We start from the raw sequence: 27,856 nt of genomic DNA on the forward strand, positions 1-27,856 counted from the left end.
AAAAATCGTGAAAATGTGTGCAAATCTTTGAATATATATATTTTAAAGCGAACCTTTGTAACTTTGTAACTTTCTTTCTCAGGTTCTTGGAACAACATATTTTGAGATGGGGGTCCGCGGCTAAAATATCTATAAACACTGATATAGCAACATAGGTTTTTCAGAAAACCATTATGATTTAGAAGACCTTTTTATTTTTTTAAATCGGGTCTAAATGTGGACTGTTTGTTTCCCCAGGGACGTACTGCCAGCAGAGGGAGGTGGAGGCCATCACAGAGGGGGTTGAGGAGGACGAGGGGTGCTGCTGCTGTGAGCCGGGCCACATGCCCCACGTCCTGTCTTTCAACGCTGCCTTTGGCCAGCGCTGGCTGGCCTGGGAGGTGCTGGTCACCAAGTACGTGCTGGAGGGCTACAGCATCACGGACAACAGTGCTGCCTCCATGCTGCAAGTGTTTGACCTCCGACGAATCCTGACCACTTACTACGTCAAGGTTAGTGGAGTAGTAGAGTCATTTCCACATGGACCCCCTCGAAAACGAGACGATACAGCTCAAGGGGTTTGTCCGTTCAATCCTTTAAACTATATAGTTTACCTTTCATCAGAGAATCCAATCTGATAAATTGTTATTAAAAGTGGCCTTCTATCTTTAACAATAATTGCAGTCAATCACTTTTTTTACTGACTTTTTATGGCAAGAGGCTAGTTCAGTCTATAATCAGGTCTGTCTGTGTGTTCAGAGCTAATTTCGCTAATACAGCAACTTTCTTGTGCACTCTAAGAGTAAGCCACATAGTACATCATCCTTTTTCATGTGTATTTTATACTTTTTGGGGATATTTCATTTTGGAAGTATACTTTTTATATAATTTCATGCAACTTTAGTCCACCACATTTCAAACATAACCACACAAATGGTGCACCAGATGTAAACATTAAAGTGACATACAACAACACATGACACAAATGTGCCAATCAGAAGCTGCCCTCTAAAACCTTCATTCTACCTTTCCTTCCTGGTGTCAGGGCATCATCTACTATGTCATCGCCTCCCCCAAGCTAGAGGAGTGGCTGGCTAATGAGACCATGAAAGACGGCCTGCGGGGCTGTGGAGAGAGGAACTACGTAGACCTGGACCCCACCTTTAACCCCAACATTGATGAAGACTACGACCACCGTTTGGCTGGCATCTCCAGGGACAGCTTCTGTGGGGTCTATCTGAGCTGGATCCAATACTGCAATTCTCAAAGGGGGAAGGTAGGGAAGGTAGTACATTTAACATTTGACTTCATGGGTTGCAGCTGCATGGCGGCCTGGTTATCAGTGAGAGGGCATCCCATAATGCAAAGTCAGGTTTCAACCTTGCAACCGCACGTTGCATTGAAGAGTGCTTGAGCAAGTCTTAATTTATGATCTGCATAAGAGCAACAGCTACACCTTTTTCCTTTTATCTTCTGCTGAAAATGTTCTGACTATGGGTGCGCCAGTTAATAACAGATCTACACATTCACAAAGAAAAGACAAGAACTGTAAAGAAAAAATCATGCTTCTCCATTAATCGAAAAAGTAATCAATGGAATAATCGCTAAGAACAAAATAGATTGTTGCAGCGCTACTTCTGTGATTCTTTTATAGCTGTTTAACAGTGTTTCTCTCCTTTGCTTCCAGCCACTGGAAAGTGACAAGGACTCAGCCCTGGTGTTGCTGTGCTTTGGCCTGTGTGTGTTGGGGAGGAGAGCCCTGGGGACAGCTGCACACCACATGTCCAGGTTATTTAACACAGTAGTTCTCAAACCTTTTTCATTTCAAGGTCCTCCAGTTTGGTATGCATTAGGCTTAGGGCCTAATGTAGGCCTATCTTAGAGTTATGTACATTAGGCCCATAACTCTTGAGAGTGTACAATCTCTACCTAGTAAACTATAACTTTGGGAGCAGCAATTTGGTGTGCGGACACTGTTCTCTTTTAGTGTACAATCTCTGGACATAACTCTAAGATACAGACCTTTAAGCTATCAATATCTAACTATCAGTCATTTAGCTGGGGACCCCCTGGAACCCCCTCAAGGACCCCTGGGGGTCCATGTACCCCACTTTGAGAACCACTGATTTAACAACCCTCATTATCATGACTGTTGCATGATAGCATTTGTTTTTCAGCTACTCAAACACACATGACAATAGTTTTCCAACTGATCCAATATTTATTGTGCATGCCTCCTATTTGATAGCTGGTATGATTAAAAGAGCATTACAGTACGTATAAGAGAAGACCATTACATGCTGGAAAATTAATGAGACACTTCTTTAGTTTGCAAGATGTTGTTTTATCTGGATAAATAGGATCTTTATTCATGACCACATGTCCTCTCTGTCTCGCTTTACCGCAGCAATCTGGAGTCTTTCCTGTATGGATTACATGCATTATTCAAAGGCGACTTCCGCATTTCTTCAGTCAGAGATGAGTGGATCTTCGCAGACATGGAGCTCCTGAGGAAAGTTGTGGTGCCTGGAATCAGAATGTCACTAAAACTCCACCAGGTGAGGCTCTGAAAGCAGTGAAATCTTCCTCAACTTTCTAACTATATAAAGGTGAAGTAAAAAGGAATAATAAATAAAAATGTTTCCCTTTGATCATATACATAATATACATTGGTTTAAACACCAAATTGTGCTCCAATGTATTCTCCAGTAGGATAATATGTTATCCTGTACAAGAGCCTATTAAATGTAACAATTTCCTGTTTCTGGTTTGATCCAGTCAAGCTGCTAACATTTGGGTGCAATCTTGTACCATAACATGTGTCCTGTCTTTAGCTAGCTTATTCATAACAGGTTTAGCACAAACGTTAGTTATCAGTGCATTTGCAGTAGTGATGTTTAAAAAAGAGAAAATAAATAATAATTGATTTCCAAAAACCATCAGTTCAAAACGTAATGGAAGAAGGATACATTTTGTTCTGGAAATGGAGGTGGGAAGTATGTTATTTGACCATTTTGAGTGGTATCTTCTTGAGCATAATGTGTTTCATTTGGGACTACAGGGATGTGCCGACAGTTATTGACCTGATGGAAGCACTGTCTGCTTCCGAAAATAAAGTGGTTACTTTCACTTTCACTTGATTTGAGTCCAAACTAAATGCTCAATTTCTCAGATCAATGGTGCACAAATGTGTTATTTATGAAGGGAGATCCACAGAATTCACACATTTTATTTTTTACTTGGGCTACTTTATAATTCCATTGCATTAATATATTTTCAATGAGCAATAAACAATGAATTCTTTTCAGAGCATTTAAAATATACGTGATAAGTGAGTAATATTTTATTCATCAATCTTTAGCTTTATAATTGTGCTGGATGTCTAGCATATTTAAAGAAATGGCATACAATGTATACAATGTATCCTCCCTCTGCTAGGACCACTTCACATCCCCAGATGAGTATGACGAGCCAGCCGTGCTGTTCGAGGCCATCTCCACCCACCAGCAGAACCTGGTCATTGCCCACGAGGGTGACCCGGCCTGGAGGAGTGCTGTGCTCTCAAACTCGGCGTCGCTCCTGGCCCTGCGCCACGTCCTGGACGAGGGAACCAACGAGTACAAGATCATCATGCTCAACCGCCGGTACCTCAGTTTCCGAGTCATCAAGGTACGTTTGTCAGAGATGATTTATATTTGATTTTGTCTGTGTATGTCATGTGTTGTGTGTAATCTGTGTGTTGTCTCGCTTGGGACTTACTGAAGACCTGCAGCAAACAGAGCGATGCGGAAGCTAAAATAAAGCAGAAAGTAATGCTATCATCATTCATACACATGACTGAACCTGAACAGGCCAGTGGAGAGGCTTAAAGGGAGTGAAGTCAGGTGCATGAGGCAGGCACAGATGTTTGTAATTGAAATAGTGTGAGAGGACAAGGGAAAAGGATAGCAAGTATCCTGGGAAAAGGCTAGCAAGTAGCAGTACTGTAGTTAAAATAAATCATATAATGTCATCACAAGAGGGGAAATTATTATGAAGATAAACAAGTAAAATTATTTGTCTTCATGATGCAGGATTGGGGATACAGGAGTGTTACAATACATACAGTATATTGAACTCGGGCCAATAAAATAACCCAAACATTGCTTGTCTCCTTGACCTTCAGGTAAATAAAGAATGTGTCCGAGGCCTTTGGGCCGGCCAGCAGCAGGAGCTAGTCTTCCTTAGAAACAGGAACCCTGAGCGTGGCAGCATCCAGAACGCCAAGCAGGCCCTGCGCAACATGATCAACTCCTCTTGTGACCAGCCCATCGGATACCCCATCTACGTGTCTCCTCTGACCACCTCCTACTGCAACTCCCACCCACAGCTCGGACACATCCTGGGGGGGCCCATCAGTATCGGAAACATCCGAAACTTTGTTGTCAGCACCTGGCACAGGTTTGTAGTACTGAGTTATTCATTTGGCAAAGCACACATTGCACTCATTCACTGCTCACCTTATGCCCGTCCTCAGTTCAATTTATACCCACGTTATCATCTCAGTCTGTTACTTTGCTCTATAATAGCCTATGTACCGGTATATTTGCCATACTCTGTCACTGTCAGAGGAAGGATTTCGGTCCCCACTATTGATGCCCATACAGAATGTTAACAAATTAAGAACAATTGTGTGGGCCCTTTGCATAGGAGGGTCAGCAAGTTTGACTTTTTGTCAAATAGCAATTGAGTTACAGATATAAATAAATAAATAAATACATATTTACAATTACTTCTTCGGCCTATAGGCAGCATGCAAAGTTGAGCACTGCTCGGTCCAGGCATTTGTGAGATCGTCTCTGGACACACACACCCTCTTATACTGTAGCTGGCTAGCCTCCTACCGAACTAACACATCCATTTGTTTTGTGTTTTTGAAGCAGTGAAAGCCGCTTCCAAGGAGTGGCTTTGTGTGTCCCGTTCATGTCCATATATGGTCATTCCAGTGCAGAATGAACAGCTTTTATCTGTCCTGTATATGTGTGTCCCGTTCATGTCCATATATGGTCATTCCAGTCCAGAATTAACAGGTTTTATCTGTCCCGTACGTCCAGAATATGTGTGTAACGTACGTCCCGGTCTGATGATTGGATGATTAAAAATGTCCAATGAGACCATACTTTGAGGATTGGTCAAGCTTCACATGACAATTCGGCCCTCCAGATAAAATCATTCATTCGTTCAGAATTGGAAGAATGTATAGATCACAGAGTTCATAGCTCTAGAACACACAAGTTCACCGCTTAACTTCGAACCAAGGTTTGATTTTTGCCAGACCCATGAAATGGGTAGGCCTACATAAGCAAATGTCGGTCCGGGTTTTCTATATAAAGGGTATATATGATGATGACATGATGATGACATGCCTACAAAAGGCATGATGTCATAAATGATGATGACAGACAGGGGGTCTGGCACAACCAGGTTGACCTGGTCTAGTTTTTTTATGTATCTGCTAATTCACTTGATATTCTCCTCATTGCCTGTCTCCTTTGTGCTGCTGTGTGTCCAGGTTAAGGAAGGGCTGTGGCGCAGGCTGTAACAGTGGAGGGAACATCGAGGACTCTGACGCAGCAGGAGGCCTGTCCTGTGGCAGTGGGAACGGGACGGTGGTCAGTGACTCTCAGCAGAGCTCAGGCTCTCAGGGTGGAATGTCTGGGCCTGCTGCTACCCACTCCTACCAGCCACACTCTCTGGGTGAGTGATGACGAAATGATATGACTGCATATGTATATCCTTTTAGGGATGCACCGAATATTGGGCCACCGAAAATATTCGGCCGAATAGTGCCAAAAAAAACGCATATTCGGTTTCGGTTCGGTTTGATTTTACGGCCGAATAATTATTACCGAATAGTACCGAATACCAAATACCGAATATTACTGAATACTGAATACCGAATACTACCGAATAATGTATAGGATATTCAATATATATATATTTTTTTAATAACAATAATTACATTGGTATTTCTTTATTATGCAATAATATACTGTATATATACTATATGGCATGTTGATATTTTGAGACATAATTTGTCTTTTATTTCAAATTTACTACACAATAGTAAATAAATAATTCTACACAAAAATTAATATATGTTTTAAATAACTCAATATGGACCCTTCTACTTTTTGCCATGATCATGTAGCTCTACAACAGAGGCAAAGCCATGACAGCAATGGTTAAAAAAAAAGGGTTAGGGTTTCGCCCAAGAATTTTCCTTTCGGTGCATCCCTATATCCTTTATATTTACCCTCAAGGATAATACTTATACAATACATTATGATATTTGATAGCTTGTAAGAGTCTAAATGCCTCCACTAGTCCTGATAGCTATTGTTTTGGTACAGCCGATCTTGTTATGGTTCAGCTCGTCCTGGAAGCAGCAACAGTAGAACTGTGATCTCTGACTTGTGCCTCTGGCAGAACTACCATACCACTGACATGAGTGCTGTTGTACTTTTCCCCATGATATCATGTACGTGAAGCATAACCATCACCTTCTAGAATATTGTCTGGTCTCTTAATTGCCTCATCAATTAATGATTGACTAGCCCTTACCCGTTCAAAGATATGAGCTCCAAAATGATGTGCAGTGTGTGGGTTATGGGATGTGCACTGTGAATACAGTATATGAGGGATGGAAAGTAACTTTAACTGGTGCTTGCATGATGTAGGAGCATCAATGTAAGAAACCCGTTTCGTTTAATGGCTACAGAGATACTGTCCCCCCCAGCCCGCCCGCCCACCCGCCTGCACACACACCCGCATGCCTGCACACACACACACACACACACACACACACACACACACACACACACACACACACACACACACACAGAGCTGGTTAAACATGTTGCCTCATGCTAGATGCAGAATAGATGTGCCTCAAGCTAGATGCAGAATAGATAGTAGATACACCATAAAAATGCTAATATACAGTATATGATTTGTGAAAGTGACAAACGGGCTTCACAGTTATGTCAGGTGTGTTCATCTGCTAATGGTGATGCGATTTCAGATCAATTGCTCCAGCCACTGAGGAGAAACGCTGTTTCAGACAGACAGACAGACAGACAGACAGACAGACAGACAGACAGACAGACAGACAGACAGACAGACAGACAGACAGACAGACAGACAGACAGACAGACAGACAGACAGACAGACAGACAGACACTCACTCACTCACTCACTCACTCACTCACTCACTCAGACATTCGCAAAATTATAGTATAGATATAGAATTTCACGACAGTGAGCACTATTAGAGATTAGAATTTGGTCCATGTAAAACTCCTAACCATGTGGGCGCTACCTACATGGTTAGCTGTGTTGCTAATTCCACAAATGCACAATCCTTCTAAGTTGTACCTTGTTGTAAGGGTGACTAATCAGGCTCTTCCAACGATACAAAATACAATACCAATTGATATTGAAAGGGAGAAATGATCTAGCAAAATAATGTTTCCACATTTATTTATTTTTTAGTTGTACATTTGTGAATCTGTCTGCAAATATGACCACCAGAGGATGCTGCAAACAACAAACGCAGCTATGATATGCACACCTCTATTTTGCCTTCTTGATAGTATCATTAGTGATAGTAGTAACTGTTGTATTATGAAATAATAAAACATTTGATTCATTAGAATAAGTATTCATAATAATATAACACAAATGGAATACTTTATTAGACAGAAATGACATTTAGGCTAAAATGATAAAACAAACAAGTCCAAGGGACTTGTTACGTGTTCTTGACTGCATTTCTGGTTCTGGCCCGGCCCTCCACAATATTTTCTGTTGTTCATGTGGCCCCATGGAAAAAATAATTGCCCACCCCTGGTCTAATAATAACAATGTCATTTTGTCTGGCTTTTCCTTTGTTTCTCCCAGGCACCAGCCAGAGTTCCCAGTCAGTCCAGTCGGGTCTGGTCCGCCACTCCCCGGCCCGGGCCTCTGTGGCCAGCCAGTCATCGTCCTACCGCTACAGCAGCAGCCGCCACTCCTCCCTGCGTACCTCCGCCACAGGCCTGGAGCCCTGCCGCCGCTCCTCCACCAGCCAGCTGTCCCTGCGCACGTTGCCCACCTCCCTGCAGCTCCGGCTGGGCTCCACTTCGGATCCGGCGGGGCCGTCCGCCTCCCTCTCCAGTCACAGCATCCCGCCCTGCAAGCGCCACACGCTGGTGGGCCTCCTGGGCAACGACGGACTGTGCAGCAGCGTGGTGGCCGACCCGCTGAGCCAGCACATGCACCCCCACCACCATCACCACCACCCCCTACACCCGCACCAACACAACCCCGCCATTTCCACCGTGCGCAGGGATGACATCTCCTACAGAGTGCAGGTGTGTGTGGGTTGCTGGTTCCGAGAAATGGGACTGGATACAGATCTCTGTGAGGTTTGAGTTTTTTAGTTTGGATGAACCCCCATAACTCTGAGAGTACACAAATGGAACCAAACGGTCCGTCTGGTCCCATTTGTGTACTCTCAGAGTTACAGACTTCCATTTGATTCCTATCCTAACTATCAATCACTTAGCTCTGGACCCCCTGGAACCCCTTGAATGATGCCTGGGGGTCCCCAGTCTCCACTTTAAGAACCACAGGTTTAGTAGTATGATGATATAATGGTGTAATGAAAAAACAAGACCGATTCTTATGATACTGTGGCTTTCCTGTGAGTGTCTGACAACATAAGCCAGGTCTTAACCGCACCGAATCTCCCACGAATCGCCGTCGGAAAGCGTTCTTGCCGACAGGCTGCCGACCTGGAGCCATCGGCGACTTGTCGGCAAGAGGCGCTTGCCGTCGATAGGGCTGTCGGATCCCGTCGATGGAAAACCGAGCCTGCTCAGTCTTTTGCAATCAGTCGGTAGAATTGAGGCGACTTGATACTCCTGTAGGCCTACTGTCTAGGCCGGGAGTGTGTGGACAAAGTTTGCCTAAATAAGCCAGATACATTTTCCCGTGGCACATTTCAACTAAATACCATATTCTCAATCTCAACTCTCAATTCCTATACCAATCGAGTCCAAAGGAAAATAGTAATAGCGCTCCTGTGCTTTGTTTTGATGAAAAGCGCTGCTGCTGCAGTTGCCAAACTCTGTGAGTGAAACAAGCGACCAGGTCTATGAAAAGAAGTTCAACAGTTTCACCACTTGAGCTCTATTACATTAGCTATTTTCTAGAGAATAAATAAGCAACTACACTTCAGAAACAAGCCCAAACAAAAGCAACCCGCGACTAGAGACTTTACAGGAAAATTAGACCAAAGTCGCTTATAATGAGCAAACCTGGTAACAGTTTAGCGCAGCAAGCTCATGTGCGTCTCGTTTGAACGCAATCTTCCGTCACCCGACTTTTAATGCCAAGTTTGACACTAAAATGTCACCGACTGCCAGTCTGCCAGGAGTTGGAAAGAGTTTCTTGTTGGCTGTTTGGTGTGGAGACACCTATAATAAACTACACCAGGGGTAACCAAACTTTTTTGGCTCAGGGCACCCCTATAAATATTATTTTCATCCGAGGCACCCCTACATTATGTTCATAATTTTCACTCCCAATTATATTTATGCCATATTTTAGCGATTATGTTGCAAGGAAAATGTTGAGATGATAGCCATTTTGATTAGAACTGACTGAAAATAACTTTGTACTTTAAGTTTAAAATGATACTAAATATTTTTTAAGTGTCCAAATGAATTCCAAATATTATCAAATTATCTCGCGGCACCCCTGGACTGCCATCGCGGCACCCCAGGGTGCCCCATCACCCACTTTGAAAACCCCTGAACTACACTATTCTAAATCATTGGAAACGATTGGAAAGATGTAATGTGATTCGGGCAATTCTCGCTATTTCTACGTGTCATTATTTCGACTAAGGGTTAGGTTTAGGCATAGTTTTACTGAGGTTGGGGTTAGGTTTAGGCATAGTGGTTAACATTCACCAGGTTAGCGTTCGCCAGTGTCGGCAGGTTAACATTTCACCAGGTTAACATTCACCCGCGTCGAACAAATGGAACGTCGAACAAATGGAACGTCGAACAAATGGAACGTCGAACAAACGGAACGTCGTACAAATGGATCGTCGAACAAATGTTATGTTGAAATATATCGACACGCTCCCATGTGATTCCACCCTTAGATTGTGGACATAAGTCAGGTGCTGGAGACCATCAACCTGTCCAAGAGGAAGGAGCTGCAGTGGCCAGACGAGTCATTGAGGCTGAGGGCAGGACGCACATGCTGGAGAGACTGGAGCCCCCTAGAGGGCATGGAAGGACATGTAAGTTATTAGGCCAGCAATTCCATCTACATGTTTTTCCCAATCAAAATCCTTTATCCTTCTTTTTTTATACATCATGTAGATAGATACCTTTATTATCCCAAGGGGGGAAATCAGTTGCCCAGAGGCAGCACAGCAGTATAAGGTTATTTACAAAGTTACAGAGAAGTAAGAAAAAGAAAAAGAAAAAGAAAAAACAAGAACAGAGTACAGTAAAGAGCAAGGTACATCAAGAGAGGGAACGAATAATATATAAATATATATACATAAGTGTCCTTAAGCACAACTATCAAAATAGTACAGTGTCCAAATCAAATCAAAAAGTGACCATAGTAGTCAATGCTAATTAGTGCAACAAGTATCTCACTGTCATGTCAAACACTAGCAAACATACCCCATGTAATATAAGAACTGTGTTCAAGTATAAAAAGGTCCAGCTACTCTGTCAGGGAGGTGGCTCTGGATTGTTCAATTATATTTTATACCGTCTGTGTTTGGAGAGAATTTAATTAATTTTGCAGATGTATCCAGTAGTAGCTCTGGAAAACGACAGTAAGAAGTCACGTGATTCACTGTCCACACTGAAGCATGGCATGCTCTGTCAAAACATTCCTGAGATTCCTTGGATTTCATGACATCTGTTATCAGTCCGTTATTATTTAGTTTGTTTGATTAAACAGCTGAGAATTATTAATTATGCACCGGTGGCACCAGGCAAATGCCATGTGTAATGGAAGATGTTGTCGTTGGGTAATTTCAATGCATGAGATTTGTAGTCAATTTATCGCCAGCCTTTCATCTTACACTTTGGATAAATGAGTACACTTTTCATCATGGGTTGATGCGTTGTAACCATAATTGCTGGACTAATTGTTTTAATTTTTGGAACATGGTTCATATATTTTACACAATATTGTTAAGAATATATGGGAGCTGCTTTTGGAACTCCTTATATGGTTATATGATACGTTTTCTTGAAGAATTTGACTTGCAGATGTAAAACCTGCATGTTTCATTGACATATTTAGCACATACTGTACTATCAGCCATTAAACATGGTTTCAACTGTTATTTCACATCCTTAGCTTTGCTCTGTGTATTTGCTTTTATGAATTGGTCCTCGCACTATGCCAATCAAATATGATCTGAAACTGACAACTCGTGCTCTTTGGCAGGTGATTCACCGGTGGGTGCCTTGTAGCCGCGACCCATCCAATCGGTCCCATATCGACAAGACCATCCTGCTGGTACAGGTGGACGATAAGCTAGTTCCCATCATCGAGACTGGGGTCATTGAATTGGGCGCAGAGGTGTGAGCCTAGCAAGCACAGACAAACATACACACACCAACCTACACACCGTTGTTGAGGAAAAAACTAAAGCCAGAGCTTTACTGGCTCTCCGCAAGAACGCAAGGAGCCTGCGGACAAACAGGGAAAACGGGAGTTCTCCCCCCCTCCCCCGTTCCTTATTGCTGAGGGGGAACAGGAAGCCAGGGAAATAAAGAGCAAGCGGAGGCAGAGTACACTTTCATTCAACATCCTTTACTATGACTACATGCATTTTACGGTATCTGCCTTGCTTCGCGTCGCTCAGAAATGCTGCATGACCATTAATAACCCTATTAAGTTAATTATAGCTACTGGTAATTATTTTCTATGCATTTCATAGAAATTAGTTGTCATCAGATGCGTGGGTGTGGGTGCGTGCGTGTGGGTGGGTGCGTGCACGTGTGTGTGTGTAAAAACTAATGCAGGTTTGATTTGTAATTCTGACAAATGAGTGTTAAGAATGTATGGAAAAATATATAATTTTATGTTTTGTTTTGCCTCTAAATACTTTGCCAAAAAAAGCCTGGTATTGAATAATGGCCATGGTTTCATACACACATTTTATTTTCATTTTTTATTTATTTTTTTGCTGCCATGACAACAGAAGAACTTGTGATCTAGAAGAGGCTGATGTAGAAGAGACTTTGCTGGTGCTGTACTCAACATACTTTTTTTGTTGTTGCTGTTGTCATTCCTCTTTGATTAGTTCGGAAATTTGCAAGATTATGTTGCGAGAAGAAGAAAAAAAATAAGAACTTGCACTATAATTTCTTTTTTATTTACAGCGATGCACTAAAATCTTGAGATAATATCACATCTTTATTTATTACAGACTCTGAATGGTTGCCTTGGTTACTGATGCCTTGGGAATGAAAAAAAATGCAATCATTGTAAAAATTTCAGCCATTTTAGTTTTTACTGTTTTGTTTGATAAACTTGAAAATAACTTTTTACTGTATATGATTCTATATATATATGAATATATATTATGTCAATGTACAAAAGATTTTTGTTTTGAATATTTATTACTGTGAACATGGTATTTACACTTTGTTACCTGTTTCTTTTCATTTACGGGACAATGGTTAATGTATCAAGGACCATCGGTTGAAAACGAGATGCCGAATTTTTTTGATGGACTGTTCCCTTATTTAACTTAATTATTTTCTATACAGAGAAATAAAACTGTTTGAATTATGGCAAACATCTTTAAAGAGCCTGGAATTACGACGGTTTATACATTTCATTGTTTTCCAAAAAATATTTTTAGCTAAAAGGAAACGAGCAGCTTGAGAAAGTCCTAGTCATTAGGTTTGTGTGCCTTTTACGGAACTAGTCGTCTTCAATCACCATGTTGCTGTCAACTAAAGCAGAAATGCCTTTAACATGATTTGTCGAGATTTTAGAACAAACAAGAATGGTGGTGGTGCATAAGTATGTACTGATTTACTGTATGTCATCAGTGGTGGAAGAACGAAGAAGTACTCTGATTTGTTACTAAAGTAAAAGTAGCAATACCATAATGAAATTAGAAATACTGTTAAGTAAATGTCCTGTATTCAAAACTTTACTTGAGTAGTACAAAAGTATTGGCATAACACTATACTTACCGTACCAAAATAAAAGTAGACCTACTCAAAATGTTCACAACTTGTCAAACTTTTTCAGAACATATCACAACTTTTTCACATCGCGACGAGCTTATAGAACAGCTATTTTTGAACAGCTGAAATAAAACATTTGGCTTAAGTGGTTAATGTGTGTTTTGTATTGTAACTATGTAAATCTGCAAAGTAGCCTAACATAGTAACTCAAGTTTTCAAATACCGTAATTTAGTGGACTAAGTACAATATTTGCCTCTGAGATGTAGTGAAGTTAAGTAGGAATATATTATAACGTATCGAACAATTGACATAAGTAATGTACCTCACATTTTACTTGTAATTGTGTAATTTACTTGAGTAAATGTAGGCTACTCAGTTACTTCCACCAGACTTCCCACCACTGTATGTGAACTATGAAACCCAAAGTCCTCGAGTCACTCACACATCAGCAGGTACACTTGGTTTCAGCTACCGCTCTGCCTAGACATGCTGTATGAGTTTCCCTGAATAAGCAACTCTTAATCTTGTGACAAAACATATTGTTTTACAAGAAGCGTGTGGTTTAGTTAAGCACATGACTTATTTTTGTACCTACCTACCCATTGTGCACACTGCATAAATGCTGTGTATACAATTATTCTGTTGGCACCTTTTAAGGAATAACATGTTTAAAAATTATAATAACTGAATTATAATAACTGAATTGACATTAGTGTGTCTTTACCCCCCAACATTGTTTGTCTTTTTACATCCAAATTTCGTAAACAGCTTGAACAGATTAGAATGTCTTGCTTGAAAGGTGGTTCTCAAACCCATGGGTGGCAAAATCTCGATAGTCCGATGTCCCATTAGTCTGACTTAGGGTTATAGGTTTTGGCATAGTTTTACAGAGGTTAGGGTTAAGGTTAGGTTTATTCATAGTTTTACTGAGGTTAAATTTAGGGTTGGGTATCGTCAGTCTAATGGGACGTCTTGACTTGAGAGTGCTTTTTGATTAATTGAATACTTAATGAAAAGTTTGCAAGGAGAGTGCTTTTTGATTGTTTGAATACTTAATAATAATAATAGTTACCTACTCCTCCCACAAGGGAAATTCAGTATTTTCAGCCAGACCCAGCTGATTTGCTGCCCACAAGGAATGGGGTTAAAAGTCTTGCTCAGGGACACACAACAACATTGTTGGCCTGGCCTGGATTCGAACCTGGGACAACCTGTTGAACCAGGGGCTCTGGTTCCCCAGGCAGGCTCCGCACAAGACGGAATTCATTTGCAAGTGATTCGAGTTGTTTAAGTTGGACAAAATATTTCCCCAAATATACTGATATGTCTGACATCATCATACATAGATGTCTAATATGTTATTATAGACCACATGAGACTCACACAATATGTCCATATAGGCATTCCAAGCTATGGGCTAGCTTAATATTGATGACATCAGGGATCTCCATGTGTGGGCAGCTGACTATAGACATTGAGGCATTTGTAAATGAACAGTTTACAAAAAGGCATAGAGGTACAGTTTCACACAAAAGGGTGCTAAAAAGATAACCCAAGAAAACCATATGACTTGTTTGTTTCAATTGGGGTCCTGAATTCAATTCATCAAAAACATTTAGGCCTAAATGAAAACAATAATTTACAATAATGTGCAGAAAAACCATATAAATGGGTAGTTTATAGTCAGGAACCAATATTGACCCTTATGGGTCTGTAACTCTGAGTTAAATTAACATTGATTGTACAATATAAATTGAGGTCCCAGTCGAGATAGAATTGACATTAAATGAGGATCCGTAGCCTAATGCATGTCAAACAGATGTACAGTAGACTGTTTTTAACAGTGGGTTGAAGTTTCTTGATCACATGACAGAGTACAGTGAAGCCCCTCCTCCTCACGGGATTGGTGTTTTCCATGTAAACTCTGGTCACTCTTGTTTTCCCGACATCACGTCTGTATATAAACTGACCATTGGGCGACGGTGACTGGATAGTGGATACATGCAGCTTGTCGGCTTCATCGCAGTGAAACCAGAAGGTAAATAAAGAGGAAAACATTTTCTCGTTTTATTTGTACAGTACTACATTGTTATTACGGGTGATCTTTCACCACCCCATTCACATCCAGGGCTTTTAGAGGTTTACATCATGCTGCTACTAAGCTAACGTTAGCTTTCCAAAGAAAGACGAGTATCATCATCGTGTCATGTGACATCGGAGCAGTTAGAGTGTTTTTGTGTATGTTCTATGTACAAGCCCTGTTTATGTTGTCACTCTTTGTTAACAAAACAAAGCTAAAATACATAACTCGGTGGGGATTCATTTGGTACAGAAAGATATGGTAATTTTGCTGTGAATTGTTATAAATAAGATAACTTGTCATTCTTGTCGCCCACTTACAGTATAAGGAAATAACACTGAAAGAGGGAATGTTTTCTCCCATCGTTGCTCTGCTGGGCCTCAGCCTGGGACTGGCTGCTGCATTTCCCTCTCAGTCACAGCAGACGGACAAGGGCAAGAACTGGGTTGTGATTGTAGCTGGCTCCAATGGCTGGTACAACTACAGGCACCAGGTAAAGCGAAACTTGACCACAAACAATGTCACCTTATCAAGTGAGAACAGTGCATGAGAGAGTCTTTTCCTCATTGACATTTTGATAAGATTACCTCTTGTATAAATATAGACTTCAGTGGATGCACACCCCTATAGAACAGAAACACAACTTTAGAACCTTTCTAGGCAGAATCAAGTTTTATTTGCTGTATTGATATGTATGATCGGGTGATACTCATGCACATGTAATAACAGTAAGCAGTAAGCACACAAACAAATATGAAAGTAAATGCACCTCTAAAGTGCCATTTACACCTACAGAAAATAGGCACTGAAGTTGATTATAATGAATGACTCAACTCCCTCCCAGGCCGACGCTTGCCATGCCTATCAGATCGTTCATAAGAATGGCGTCCCTGATGAGCAGATCGTGGTCATGATGTACGACGACCTGGCAAACAGTGAAGAGTGAGTTCAGTTTCCCTTTGTACTTCACAGATCCTCATGGACACTTGGTGTTTCTCAATTCTCTGTGCGGGGTCCTCTGTTGCCTACAAACTGTAATCCAACAACTGACAACAACACTGCTCAAATCTAATGATAGATCTATAGATAGTGCAAGCTGCATGCATTCATATAGAACAGTGGTTGATTGTTTAAATTGAAATGGTTGAAATTGCTTACAGACATGTTGTAGACCATGCATGCATAGTTGCATACATTATTTAGCTGATGATCTAACTCAGTGGAAAATAATAGTTAGAAAAGGTCAAATTACTTTTATATACAGCAATCATCAATATTACAAAAAACTATCCAACATTCCCTATATGCATGGGTTGAACGCTTTAGTTTAATAACTTTTCTCCTGATGTGGCATTTTAGTCCTGATGACTCCCGTTGGCAGCAGCTCTAAGACTAACAGAGAGATCTAAACTAGGCCATTGAGCTATGGCTGTCGACTAGAGTCACAAGGAAGTAATTTTGCTATCCTTTCTAGACTTCATATGGGAGTTGTGTTGCTCAGGGCAAAACTAAGAAGCAAGGCAGTGGTGTTTTATATACTGTAAACATCAGTTGAGTTAACTTTATTGACAAAGTATGTTAAATTTACAATACAGACATTTGTATTGCTTGAAAGTTGTGGACCTTGCCACAGTACTGTATATACTATCGTTGTCCTGGGTTTTTTAGCGAGGGTTCTGACGGCTTCCCTGTGTTAGCTGATCTGAGTGAACAGGTGGGGTTGTAGGAATCAATCAGGCGTTGAAGGTATGGAGGTGCCATACCTTAGCTGCTTTGAAGGCCAGCATCTGAGTTTTGTACTCTGTGCGGGCAGCAACCGGGAGAGAGTAGAGGGAGCAGAGAAGGGGGGAGACGTGAAAATCTTGTGCTGCGGCATTCTGTATCAATTGGAGAGGCTTAAGTGCACAGAACACAACCTCACATACTGAGCCCCTCAAGCAAGTACACATTAGGGCTGGGCAATGTTTCCAATATCGTAGGAGACTAGATTTATGGTCTTGGATTTTGGCTATCATATGGCATAAGTGTATTCTTTCTGCTTTTAAAGGCAGCAAAACAGTAAAGTGATGTAATTTTCTGAACTTACTTGACTGGGTAAAAGGCAAACAATAGAATAGCCAGAAATATTGTCATTATATAGGCATTACTGATGACTACTAAAACATTCTCATAGTGTAAATATTTTGTGAAAGCACCAATAGTCATCCGCACAATATTGTCACCATATTGATATTGAAGTATTTGTTCAAAAACATTGTGATATTAGATTTTGTCTATAATGCCCAGCCCTTAGCATTTGGAAAGACGTTCCTCTCTGTGGTTGACAACAGGACACAACTTGCTGTGTAGTCTACTTTCATTAGGACAGGGAAGCTGGAAATAATGTGTCATTCACAGTGCTGTCGGATTCAGTCTGGGCTAGTATCAATGGTGATTGTTGTAATAGCAATCATGTTTGACTGGACTGTTTGACTGGAGTTCAACTATACTTACAGTTTGAATAAAGATAATATTAGGGCCAATGTTTTTTTTTTTTTCTTTTTTTGCACTTGGTCTTTTTTGTGGATGTTTGCAATGTCTTAAGGTTATATATTAGCCCCTTTGTCAATTTGTTGTTAGCCCCTTTATCTATCAAGAAGAAGTCAATAAGGACATAGATAAGAGGTAATATTTTCACCGCCACCTGGCTTGTTTCCTGGAACAGCAGGTGCCCTTGTTTTATTTATAAGGTACTGAATGTTTTGGTCAGTGAGTCAAAATAGAATCATATTAGCATGTACGTAAAACAATGTCAAAAAATTGTGAGCTTAGATCTGCTATTTTTGTTATTCTTCGTATGATGAAGTACAATACAGGTTGTGCTGCGTCTCCACGAGTTGGTAAAAGGAAGCAGACCTACACTCTCTCATCTCATGCTACATGATGATCTTATTGAATTTGGATCATAAACGGGTAGATGTTACCGTACCTCCCTATCCTGACTTTTAAAACATTTATATCTAACAAAACATACTGTGAAATTATTATTACAAGAAGAAAAGTTTACATTTGTCTTGGCGATTATGAAAGTACAGTGAGTGACACGGACAGTTAGAAGGTTCCTGGCATCAATATGGGAGGTGGGAGGATTCAGTAGTAATTGTCACCTGACTGGTGAATCATCAACTTTTTCGCAATGTCATTGTTTTCATACTTTGTCAGCTGACTTTCACTTCCCTAGACAAACTTGAATCATATTTTTGTTTCCAGCAACCCCACACCGGGAATCGTAATCAACAGGCCAAATGGTACAGATTTGTACAAGGGAGTTCCCAAAGACTACACTGGGGAGGTGAGTACTTCAGTGCAAATAGTGTACACGTGCATAATGTAGTACAAGTGTAAATCATAGCTATTGTTTGACCGAGCATAAAATGGCATGAGAATCGCATGAAGTGATACATTAAAAATGATTTTCCATTTCATAGGTAGATTTCATTATTTTATAACTCCACTCTCTTGTTTTGTTTCTCTCTTTTGTTTGTGTTCATGGTGCCCTGAAAGGATGTGACTCCTGAAAACTTCCTGGCAGTGCTGAAAGGTGACTCTCAAAATGTTAAAGGAGGCTCTGGCAAAGTGCTGAATAGGTAAGTGAGGAGGAAAGCGATGGCAACTGAAACGTCTTTTTTTTTATGCCTTTATTGATAGGACAGTAGACTGACAGGAAATGGGGGGAGAGATGGGGACTCGGCCTATGTGGCAGTGCCTAAGTGGTATGCGCCTGGACCAGTAGGCCAGCAGGCGCCCTGGAAACGGAAAAGTTCTTTTCAAATCTTTTTTATTAAAGTACAGTGTCATAATGAGGCAGGTACATACACATATTGATGACACCCCAAGTCCCATTCCCATCACAGTAGTCATTGATATAAGTTAGCACGAGATCTGAGGCCATCACGGTACGTACACATTTAGTATAAAGAAGAGAAACCCTGCCCATAGAAGATAATAAAAGAAAACATTTTCTCCCCTCCATATACCCAATTTAGTGTTAAGCCAATTCCCCTGTTCCCCATACTCTACTCTAGACCCATCCCTGCTAATCCCCATAGTACTCATTGGGAGGGTGAAGACAACAACAGGTCTCCTTCGATACCCGATCCGTCATGCCACCATCTTCTTTTCACCTGACATTAAGGAGCATCACCGGGGGGGGGAGTAGCGCATGCGGATGGAAACTGAAAAGTTAATGTGTTTCTTTTGAAAACGGGGCTTGCCTTTGGAAAATGGGTTGATTTATTATTCCAGGAAATGTTTGAATGCTACCTGTGTGTAGAATATCACCTTGCTGGTTTATCAGGTTGTTCACAGTTTCCTATTTCCTCATTGTCTTGGCAGCGGACCCAACGATCATGTGTTTGTTTATTTCACTGATCATGGTGCGCCTGGAATCCTGGCCTTCCCTAATGATGATGTAAGCATTTTCACATGTTTTACTTCCTGTTGTTCCCTGACCTTTCCACACAGAGAATCACCAAATTCTTACTCATAATTCTAAACCAGAGTGTACTTATGATAAGATTTGAGGAAGAGTTGAGTAATTGAGTCACATGTTCAATCCCTCAACAGGCTGTACTGTACATAGCTGTAGTCTTGTTTTCACATGACATGCCCAGTTCTGGTTTAGGTTCCCATATCTTTGCTTGGTGTGACAACAGATTTAAACCAGAAACATGTTAACTACGTAGAAACTGGAAACAAGGTATACCACCTTCGGGGAAGTGGAACTACAGTTCCCACACAATATAACTTTAAATCAATAGCGTGATTATTTTTAACTTTGTCTTGATAACAATTATTACAAAAAAAAAAAAAAAAGATAGTGAAAATACCGTAACAGATTGTTGATGTATTGGTTTTTATCTATTTTAGGTTAATTGCCCCGCCCTAGCACAGATCCTACTGTATTTGTCAAAGTGTACTTCTGGCTGCCCCTCTGCTGCACTGTGTGTGTCCATATGATATTGTGATTGAGTGACCTGACTGAATTCTAAAGAGGCTTTCCGCTCTTTCTCCCCAGCTTCATGTTAAAGACTTCATGGACACCATAAACTACATGCATGAAAACAAGAAGTACAAAAAGGTAAGAAAGACCATTTTGTCATTATAGCCACATTTTTCAAATATTTTTAAAATGAAATGCAGAAAATGTCCTCACAAGACGTCCCAGTGTGAACATTGTGAGCTTGTAGATTATTTTCAACAAAAAATAATGTATTGTCTTCTTGTATAAGGCTTATGTGGTTAAACATTAGATCTATTACAGTACTGATGGCATAGTTAGATATCAAGCCTATCAGGTGACTGCTGGAGTGCATGATCGTTCTTGCTGGAAGGTGATGATGGCATCACCTCACTGAACTTGTTTAACTCTTCACCCTCCCATTTCCTCCTGCACAAACATGCACAGATGGTGTTCTACATTGAAGCATGTGAGTCCGGATCAATGATGACCCGCCTGCCTGCTGACATTGATGGTGAGTTGCACTTCACCCTAGTCACAATCACTTCCCAGAACAAAACAAAACGTGGTGAGGATGAAGTAAATAAAACAATCAACTGCAGTCATGTAACAGTGCTAGGGCTGCACAAGTATTCATTCACATTTTAATTTTGGTCATGTGGGTCTAAAACTATAACTGAATCACCCCTCACCTTTATTTATATAGCATGTTTAAAAAACCCAAAGTGCTTTTCAAAGGAGGCAGATGACTAAACGAAAAATATGATGACCATATTAAAATCATAATCTATAAAATCAAGTCTAAAATGCAACTCCAACTCTCTTCCTTTTACAGTGTATGCCACCACTGCTGCCAATGCTCATGAATCTTCTTATGCCTGCTACTATGATGAGGCCAGGGACACTTACCTGGGAGATGTGTACAGCGTCAAATGGATGGAAGACTCCGATGTGGTGCGTCAACTTGTCCAATGTATAACCCCCACCAATACAACAGATAATACTACACGTATTGACACACATGAAACTCAATGAGGGCCTTTTGAAGCCTTCAGATCATATCATTGTGTAGCTATACTGGTCTTAACACTTTCTTCTTTCTTTTTTTTTCCCTTTTTTGCAAAATAAGTTTATTGGTTTTACAGCATATAAACATAAAAACAAACAACTAAAAAACGGCTCAGACACAACAATAAAAAGAAAAGAAAAAGTGAAGTATACAAAGACATAGTAAGAAAATGAATGAAGTAATCGCCTCCTGGCCATCCATAGCCTCTCAATAATGAAAGGATAGACACCTCATGAACCACGTGTAAATTAAATGAGTATTTGTGAAAACACTAGTTACCAGTAGAATGGAAATAATAGTAAGACAGAATGCTGTCATACAGGGAGGTTTGTTATGGAAATCCCCCAAGCACAGTGGTGGACTTGTTTTTGAATTTGATTCTTATGACACATTATTTGGACATTGATGAGAGAAAAAAGTGCTGACATGCAATAAAGGGCCCTGTTGTGGTTGAATGGTTGACAGTTGACGCACCAACTGGTTGAGCAACCAGCATGTCCCATATAGTTGAACCACTTAAAGCCTCTATACAGTACGTTGTAAACCTGGCTGTACTTCATCCACTCTTTTTTACCTCGCCGATCTACAAGCTCACAACGTGGCGTGTTGCGACACTTGAGTTGGTAGATTGTCTATTTTGGGGCCAAAGTTTCCTCCAGAATAGTGATGTTGGGGTTCTGATGTGTTTGTGTTTGACTCTTTGCTTACAGGAGGACCTGACAAAGGAAACCCTCATCAAGCAGTTTAAGATTGTGAAGAGCCACACCAACACCAGCCACGTCCAGCAGTTTGGAAACAAGGTCAGGAAAGTGTTGATGAAAAGAGGAAATGCTTTCTGTTTTTCCGCTTCCTTTAAACCAGTGGTTCTCAAAAAGAACGGTTCCCCAAATTGATATGCATTTGGCCACAGACCCCCACCTGAAAATGGTTTGTGCCAAGGACCCCCAGAAGTGAAGATTTACTAACTAAATTATAAAACATTTCCAAAACAACATTTTTGATATTTTGATATTGAAGATTTTCCATAATAGCAGATATACATGCTCGCAGCGCGGCACTAAGTGACGAGCTGTGAGCTTGTAGATCTGATATATTTGAATAGCAAACGTATAAATGGATAAAGTGGTTAAGATTAGTGTGATGCTGTAACTACTTTTCCTGGACCCTATTTGAGAACCCCTGCAATAAACAGCAAACGGGGTTTGTTGTATTTTATGGAAGATAGACTGGTGCTTACATAGTGTTGAAAATGCGGAGCAAACGTACTGTACATTGACAGACAATCCTGAAGACTGCAAAGTAGACCTTTGTCTTTCACGGTTGCTGTGTTTAAGCATAATACTGCTATATCTTTATCTTGTCAAATGGCATTATTGCGGAGCAAACGAACAAACACATTTTGTTCGTTTAGCCTATTCTAAAATCTCCAATATTTTCTAACAATTGGAAAATCACAGCAGGGACAATGCGAACATTGTGCGTGATTGGACAGGAACTCAAGGCACTTGTGATATATATATTGTTTTATTTCTGCAATCTGCTGGCAGTTCCTGGCTATTCTTTTGCTTTACAAGAGCTGCTTAACCAATTGAACCCTAATGTACCATCTCTATTCTTGGCAATAAGAGGCGAACATTGGGCGCAAATGGCGAGTCATGGTGGAACCCGGTCAACTTAGTGTATACTAGGGTGTAAGTGGTTCATGTGCTTACTTTGTAGACTCTGGCCCATATGAAAGTGATGGAGTTCCAGGGTAACAGCTTGGCAGGTGCCCAGCCAGCTGAACCAATGACCTTGCAGCCGGTGGGGAACACTGACGTCATCCCCAGCCCTGATGTGCCCCTGGCCATCCTCAAGAGGAAGATGATGTCCTCCAACGACATCAATGCTGTAAGAGGACTGCTTATGGAGATCAACACCCACCTTAAGGTAAACGTGTTGTTTTATTTAGCCCTGCTTGTGGTGGTTGGGCTCTAGAGAGAGAAAGGGAGGGAGAGAGCATGCGTGTGTGCGGCAGTAAATGTCAGTCATCTAAGCCTAGAACATTACACAATTAGTTGTCATTGTTAAGTTGCTAACTTGCTATATAAATAAAATTAACCTTGTTTAGGTGAGGGAGATGCTGTCAGAGACTATGCACAGAGTGGTGGCGAGGGTGACTGGAGATGAACTCAAGGCTCAGAAGCTTCTCAACGACAGACTGGAGCTCTCCCAGGATGAGTGCTACAAATCTGCAGTCACCTACTACAAGCACAACTGCTTCAACTGGCACAAAATGGAGGTATAGCAGCAACATTTTTGAATTTGCACAACATTCATATTCTCATATCACAATCATGTTCAGTGGTCTTTTGCCATCTACTGTCTGTCTCAGTGGGCCTGTATTGCTATATGTTCATGTTCATTTTCCCTGTGGTGTAACAGCACAGTTAACATTAATATAGAAAACCTAAATACCGGTAAATACTGCAAGACTTGGGAAGGTTGACATTTACTCTACAATTGTAAAACATTTGATGGGAAACCCTTTTGACAAATGTTTTCTGAGACTTTCTCTAATGAAACTAATCTCAATGATTTTGACTGGAATCGCTAAATATATATTCTAGGCAGAGCATTGCATTCAGGTTTTTTAACTGATGATTAAAGGAGTAGTTCACCCCCAAAATGACTTTTTTTCTATTGATTAGTCACGCCATGGAGACTAGAGTTCAATCATATTTTTTGGTTTTTGTCACATTCCTAAGACAAAAAATGTATTCGAGTAAATTTACCCCCATTGATTCCGGATGGTGACCCGTTTCGAAACGGGTCACCATCCGGAACGAATGGGGGTAAATGTATTGTTATCACATTTTTGTCTTAGGAATGCGACAAAAAACAAAAAATATTATTGAACTCTAGTCTCCATGGCATGACTAATCAATAGAAAAAAAGTCATTTTGGGGGTGAACTACTCCTTTAAGCAAATGGCTGTTGTCGCTGATCGGTTTTGGTTGAATCGAGAAACAGGTGTCCTCAAGCGCTATTTATAAATACAAATTCTCCACAATTTAGCAGATACAGCACATTATGTACAGTTACCAGCAATGCAATGCTTACCAGCGGTACCTTCTTGTGGTTTTCAGGGGGAAAAAGAACTTTCCCCAGCTCCCAAAAACCCCTCTTTCCACCCACAGAAAAAAAAGGTTAAAGAAAAGAAAAAAAGAGAGACTAATAACTCAGTAATAACTCACAAATAGATTGAGAACATTAATAGCTTGAGAACATTTTGAATATTGTATTTGAATACAGAATCCTTAGGGAAAGCAGACCCTACTGGTGATGCCAGATCTCCAGAAGGTTTTGCTTTCCCTTAGAGAGAAGTACAATGAATGAGGTGAGCTTATATAAACCATCAATTTGGTCAGCTGCTTGACAGTTGACACATACACCCACATAGTGTATGCAAGTAAACCTCTTGATTGTATCTGCCTGAACTAGCTTGCAGGCTAGTTCAGGTATACCATCAACATGCCATCAATTCAGGTATTTTACAAAGGGCAACGTACAATTCCCTCTCTGTAAATGCCTGACATTCAAATCAGCCCAATATAATGGGGAGGGTTAGGTTTATCTTATAATTTGTACTTGTCTTTTAAGCTGTAATGACTGTAATTGACTGTGTCATGTTGTATGGGACTTTATGAAGTGATGTTAATATTGGACTAAAATCTTGTGTTTCAGTATGAGTATGCACTGAGGCACCTCTACGCTCTGGTCAACCTGTGTGAGGGAGGATACTCCACTGACAGGTACTGTGCGTGCATGAATGCATGTGCCTTCCCTTTAGTTTGAATTAATGTAAAAGCACAAAACACATTTACCTTTCTCACTTTATTTTAATCTGCAATAGAAAACATCAATTTCCCATATAGCCTTTCATCTAAAGTTGTTGTTTGTTTCTATTCTTATTGGCCATTGTCAAATGATTTCAATTAAATGTTTTCTCTCTCTCTCTCACTCCCCAGCATTCAGAAGGCCATGGACTATGTGTGCTATTTCTCAAAGTAAAAAGGACCTCAGAAAGTCTTGGACTGAATGGCTTGAGAAGATGTGACTTCTCATTGCACTGCTAAAGAATCAAGCTGACACAGAGTTTATGTTTGTGTTTTTTTATTTAGTTTTTTCCCATTAGCACACTATAACACTTACTTTCTTAACTTGTGATCTTTTTTATTATTTTACTGAGCGATTTAAACAAACTGTTTTATGATGAATTGCACTATGTCACTGTGAAAGTTGCTGTGGATGAATGTTTTACTGCTTTACTTGATTTTTATAAGTACAATCTTTTGTCGCTGTCGGTTGAAACCCTTGTACTGTATATCCGAAAACGTTAAATTTGTATAATTATATTTTTTTAAACGTGAAAATAGCCAATCTACAGGCTTTTAGATTGGTTATTTTCACCACTTTTGTGTGACACACTTGTATGATCTAGGAGAGCATTAATTTACTGTACAAGAAAACAAAATACTGGTATGGAGATACAAGGTTTCTGTCCGACAGTGATGATATTATACAGTAACTTTTGAGAAAATGTACATTTATGCGGAGATGTTCTTTTTGCTGTGTGGTCCGGAACCTGCATGAATGTTTGACATATAAAGGACATCACCAAATGTTTGCTGTACTGCAGGGACCTTTAAATAAATTCTGGACTGCACAAATAATGATTCTTAATTAGACTCTCATCTGCACAATGAGCCGTTATTCACTCAAAACAGTGAAGTAAAACGCAGCAGACGAGTGGCTTTTATTTTTATTGAGCCATTATTGTAAACTATGAGAAATTATGTTTCTGGGCAATGATGAACAATACCGAACACAATCAAGGATCTCATTACAATGCAAACAAAGAGGCTATCCACCAGGCGAGTTGTAGATGAACTCTTAATAAACCGAAATGATCAAACACTGCACAAGGAATGTCTACAGAGGGTGAAAATGAAGGAGCTGATCTGTGTACGGTCAAAGAAAGCCCATGTGGTCGTGCTTGGTGCGGTTTCACTCGACACAAAATTATTTTATTTGTACACTCCAAAGATCTTACATTATAAAGGGTTTCTTAAATTAGATTTTATTCATCATCCCACCATTTCTGTTGCACTATATACATAGAAAACTGCTGCTCGGAGCACAGGTCTCCACCAGGCCAGGTTGCATACCCAGGGCTTGTGAACTTTGGTCATGGCCACTTGGAATGGGATCTGAAAAGATCACAAAAGAATAGGAGTATGAATGTTTGACATATAAAGGACATCACCAAATGTTTGCTGTACTGCAGGGACCTTAAGAGTAAGAGCAAAAAGTGTTTTTGAAGAGAATACATTATGACAGAAAATGTACATGGCCTATAAAATAAATTGCGTCATGATCCAAGTAATCCAGGGAAAAAGATCTGGATTGTATGACCTACGGATCAAGACAGAACAACTACTGTATCTCGGAGTCGGCATTAATGGTCAAAAACCTCCTAACTCCACTTCAGCTGTATTTACTGTGGTTAAAGTAATGCTACTATTATGGCACAGGTTAAAGTTACCATACCAACCTTGAGGAGGCAGTGTTGTTTTAAAAACATGAATCTTTTTTATTTTTTTATTTTAATTTTGTTTGTTTGTTTTTTGTTTCTAATTTCCTGAAAAGTTAATATTTTGGACATGGTTAAAGGACAACTTTAGTTTTTTACAACAAGGGTTCATATTTTAGATTGTAATTAAAGAATATAAAAGATGAGTGTTAAAATTATTTCATTTTCTTCTTGCATGCGTACAAGTGGCTAAATATGTAATTTTACGCAGAATAAGCCCATTCCCAAGGTACAACAAAACCTTTCATGGTTGGATGTGACTTATGGGGGCTAGAAGTGTTACAGTAAATAGCAATAGAGAAACTGCTGGCTTATTGTGTCTAAAAATACATATTTAGCCACTTGTACGCATGCCCCCATGCGTACGCATGCCCCACATTTTAGCACGGTAAACGCGATAAAACAACAGAACGAAGCAAATGAAAACATTTTAACACTCACTTTTTCTTTTCTCTAATAACAATCTAAAATATGAACCCTTGTTGTAAAAAAACAAAGTTGTCCTTTAATTGCTTTCTGCATGGTTGCTTTCTGGCCTGAACAGTGTTGTACGTACAGTACACTGCAAGATCCTGAGTGACATTTTAACTCTTATTGTTCAAAATGTACACGCGCAGCCAAATCAACACTCAGTGTACCCACTCACCTGCTGTTTTTCCTCATCTAAAAACTCTGTGCAATTTCTCTTGCATCTCGTAGAGTTTGCAGTTTCTTGGCTTCTCTTTTCTTCAGAGAGAACGTGCAGAGAATCGCCAGAGAGCCGAAAGTGAGGAGTTGCTACAGCTGTGCGACACGGTCTGCGATGACACCTTACCTGAACTG

General features: G+C 40.3%; 2 protein-coding genes across 8 annotated transcripts in view; both read left to right on the top strand.

Moving 5' to 3' along the window:
• The window catches only part of pcnx1 (pecanex 1), a 59,644-nt gene extending 46,392 nt beyond the window's left edge, over positions 1-13,252 (top strand). For 3 of the 7 annotated variants that reach the window (XM_080751232.1, XM_080751234.1, XM_080751236.1), the window contains 10 exons: positions 238-491; positions 1,025-1,264; positions 1,667-1,767; positions 2,387-2,537; positions 3,418-3,648; positions 4,145-4,419; positions 5,531-5,715; positions 7,921-8,372; positions 10,175-10,315; positions 11,491-13,252. In XM_080751232.1, the coding sequence (XP_080607358.1) occupies positions 238-491; positions 1,025-1,264; positions 1,667-1,767; positions 2,387-2,537; positions 3,418-3,648; positions 4,145-4,419; positions 5,531-5,715; positions 7,921-8,372; positions 10,175-10,315; positions 11,491-11,631 (2,171 nt within the window). In that variant the 3' untranslated portion in view covers positions 11,632-13,252. Of the gene's footprint in view, positions 1-237; positions 492-1,024; positions 1,265-1,666; positions 1,768-2,386; positions 2,538-3,417; positions 3,649-4,144; positions 4,420-5,530; positions 5,716-7,920; positions 8,373-10,174; positions 10,316-11,490 lie in introns of those variants that run through there. The other 4 variants (XM_080751233.1, XM_080751235.1, XM_080751237.1 and 1 more) reach the window with 2 other exon arrangements.
• Positions 13,253-15,202: 1,950 nt separating this feature from the next.
• Positions 15,203-26,470, top strand: lgmn (legumain). The gene is made up of 14 exons (XM_080750004.1): positions 15,203-15,289; positions 15,654-15,824; positions 16,176-16,273; positions 18,581-18,662; positions 18,875-18,957; positions 19,706-19,781; positions 20,388-20,450; positions 20,778-20,844; positions 21,166-21,284; positions 22,110-22,199; positions 23,119-23,328; positions 23,510-23,680; positions 25,126-25,193; positions 25,410-26,470. Exons 2-14 carry the CDS (start codon positions 15,681-15,683, stop codon positions 25,450-25,452), a joined length of 1,314 nt encoding a protein of 437 aa, XP_080606130.1. The 5' UTR covers positions 15,203-15,289; positions 15,654-15,680; the 3' UTR covers positions 25,453-26,470.
• Positions 26,471-27,856: the final 1,386 nt, after the last annotated feature.

This window comes from Nannobrachium achirus (genome assembly GCF_963921795.1).
Source record: "Nannobrachium achirus genome assembly, chromosome: 20".
Lineage (NCBI taxonomy): Eukaryota > Metazoa > Chordata > Actinopteri > Myctophiformes > Myctophidae > Nannobrachium > Nannobrachium achirus.

What these genes read in the sequence shown, in the direction of transcription:
- lgmn (XM_080750004.1), top strand. Translation starts at nt 15,681, where the DNA reads ATGTTTTCTCCCATCGTTGCTCTGCTGGGCCTCAGCCTGGGACTGGCT. An exon ending in TCTGGCAAAGTGCTGAATAG is followed by an intron (nt 18,958 to 19,705) that starts GTAAGTGAGGAG and finishes TTGTCTTGGCAG; the next exon opens with CGGACCCAACGATCATGTGT. An exon ending in AGATCAACACCCACCTTAAG is followed by an intron (nt 23,329 to 23,509) that starts GTAAACGTGTTG and finishes AACCTTGTTTAG; the next exon opens with GTGAGGGAGATGCTGTCAGA.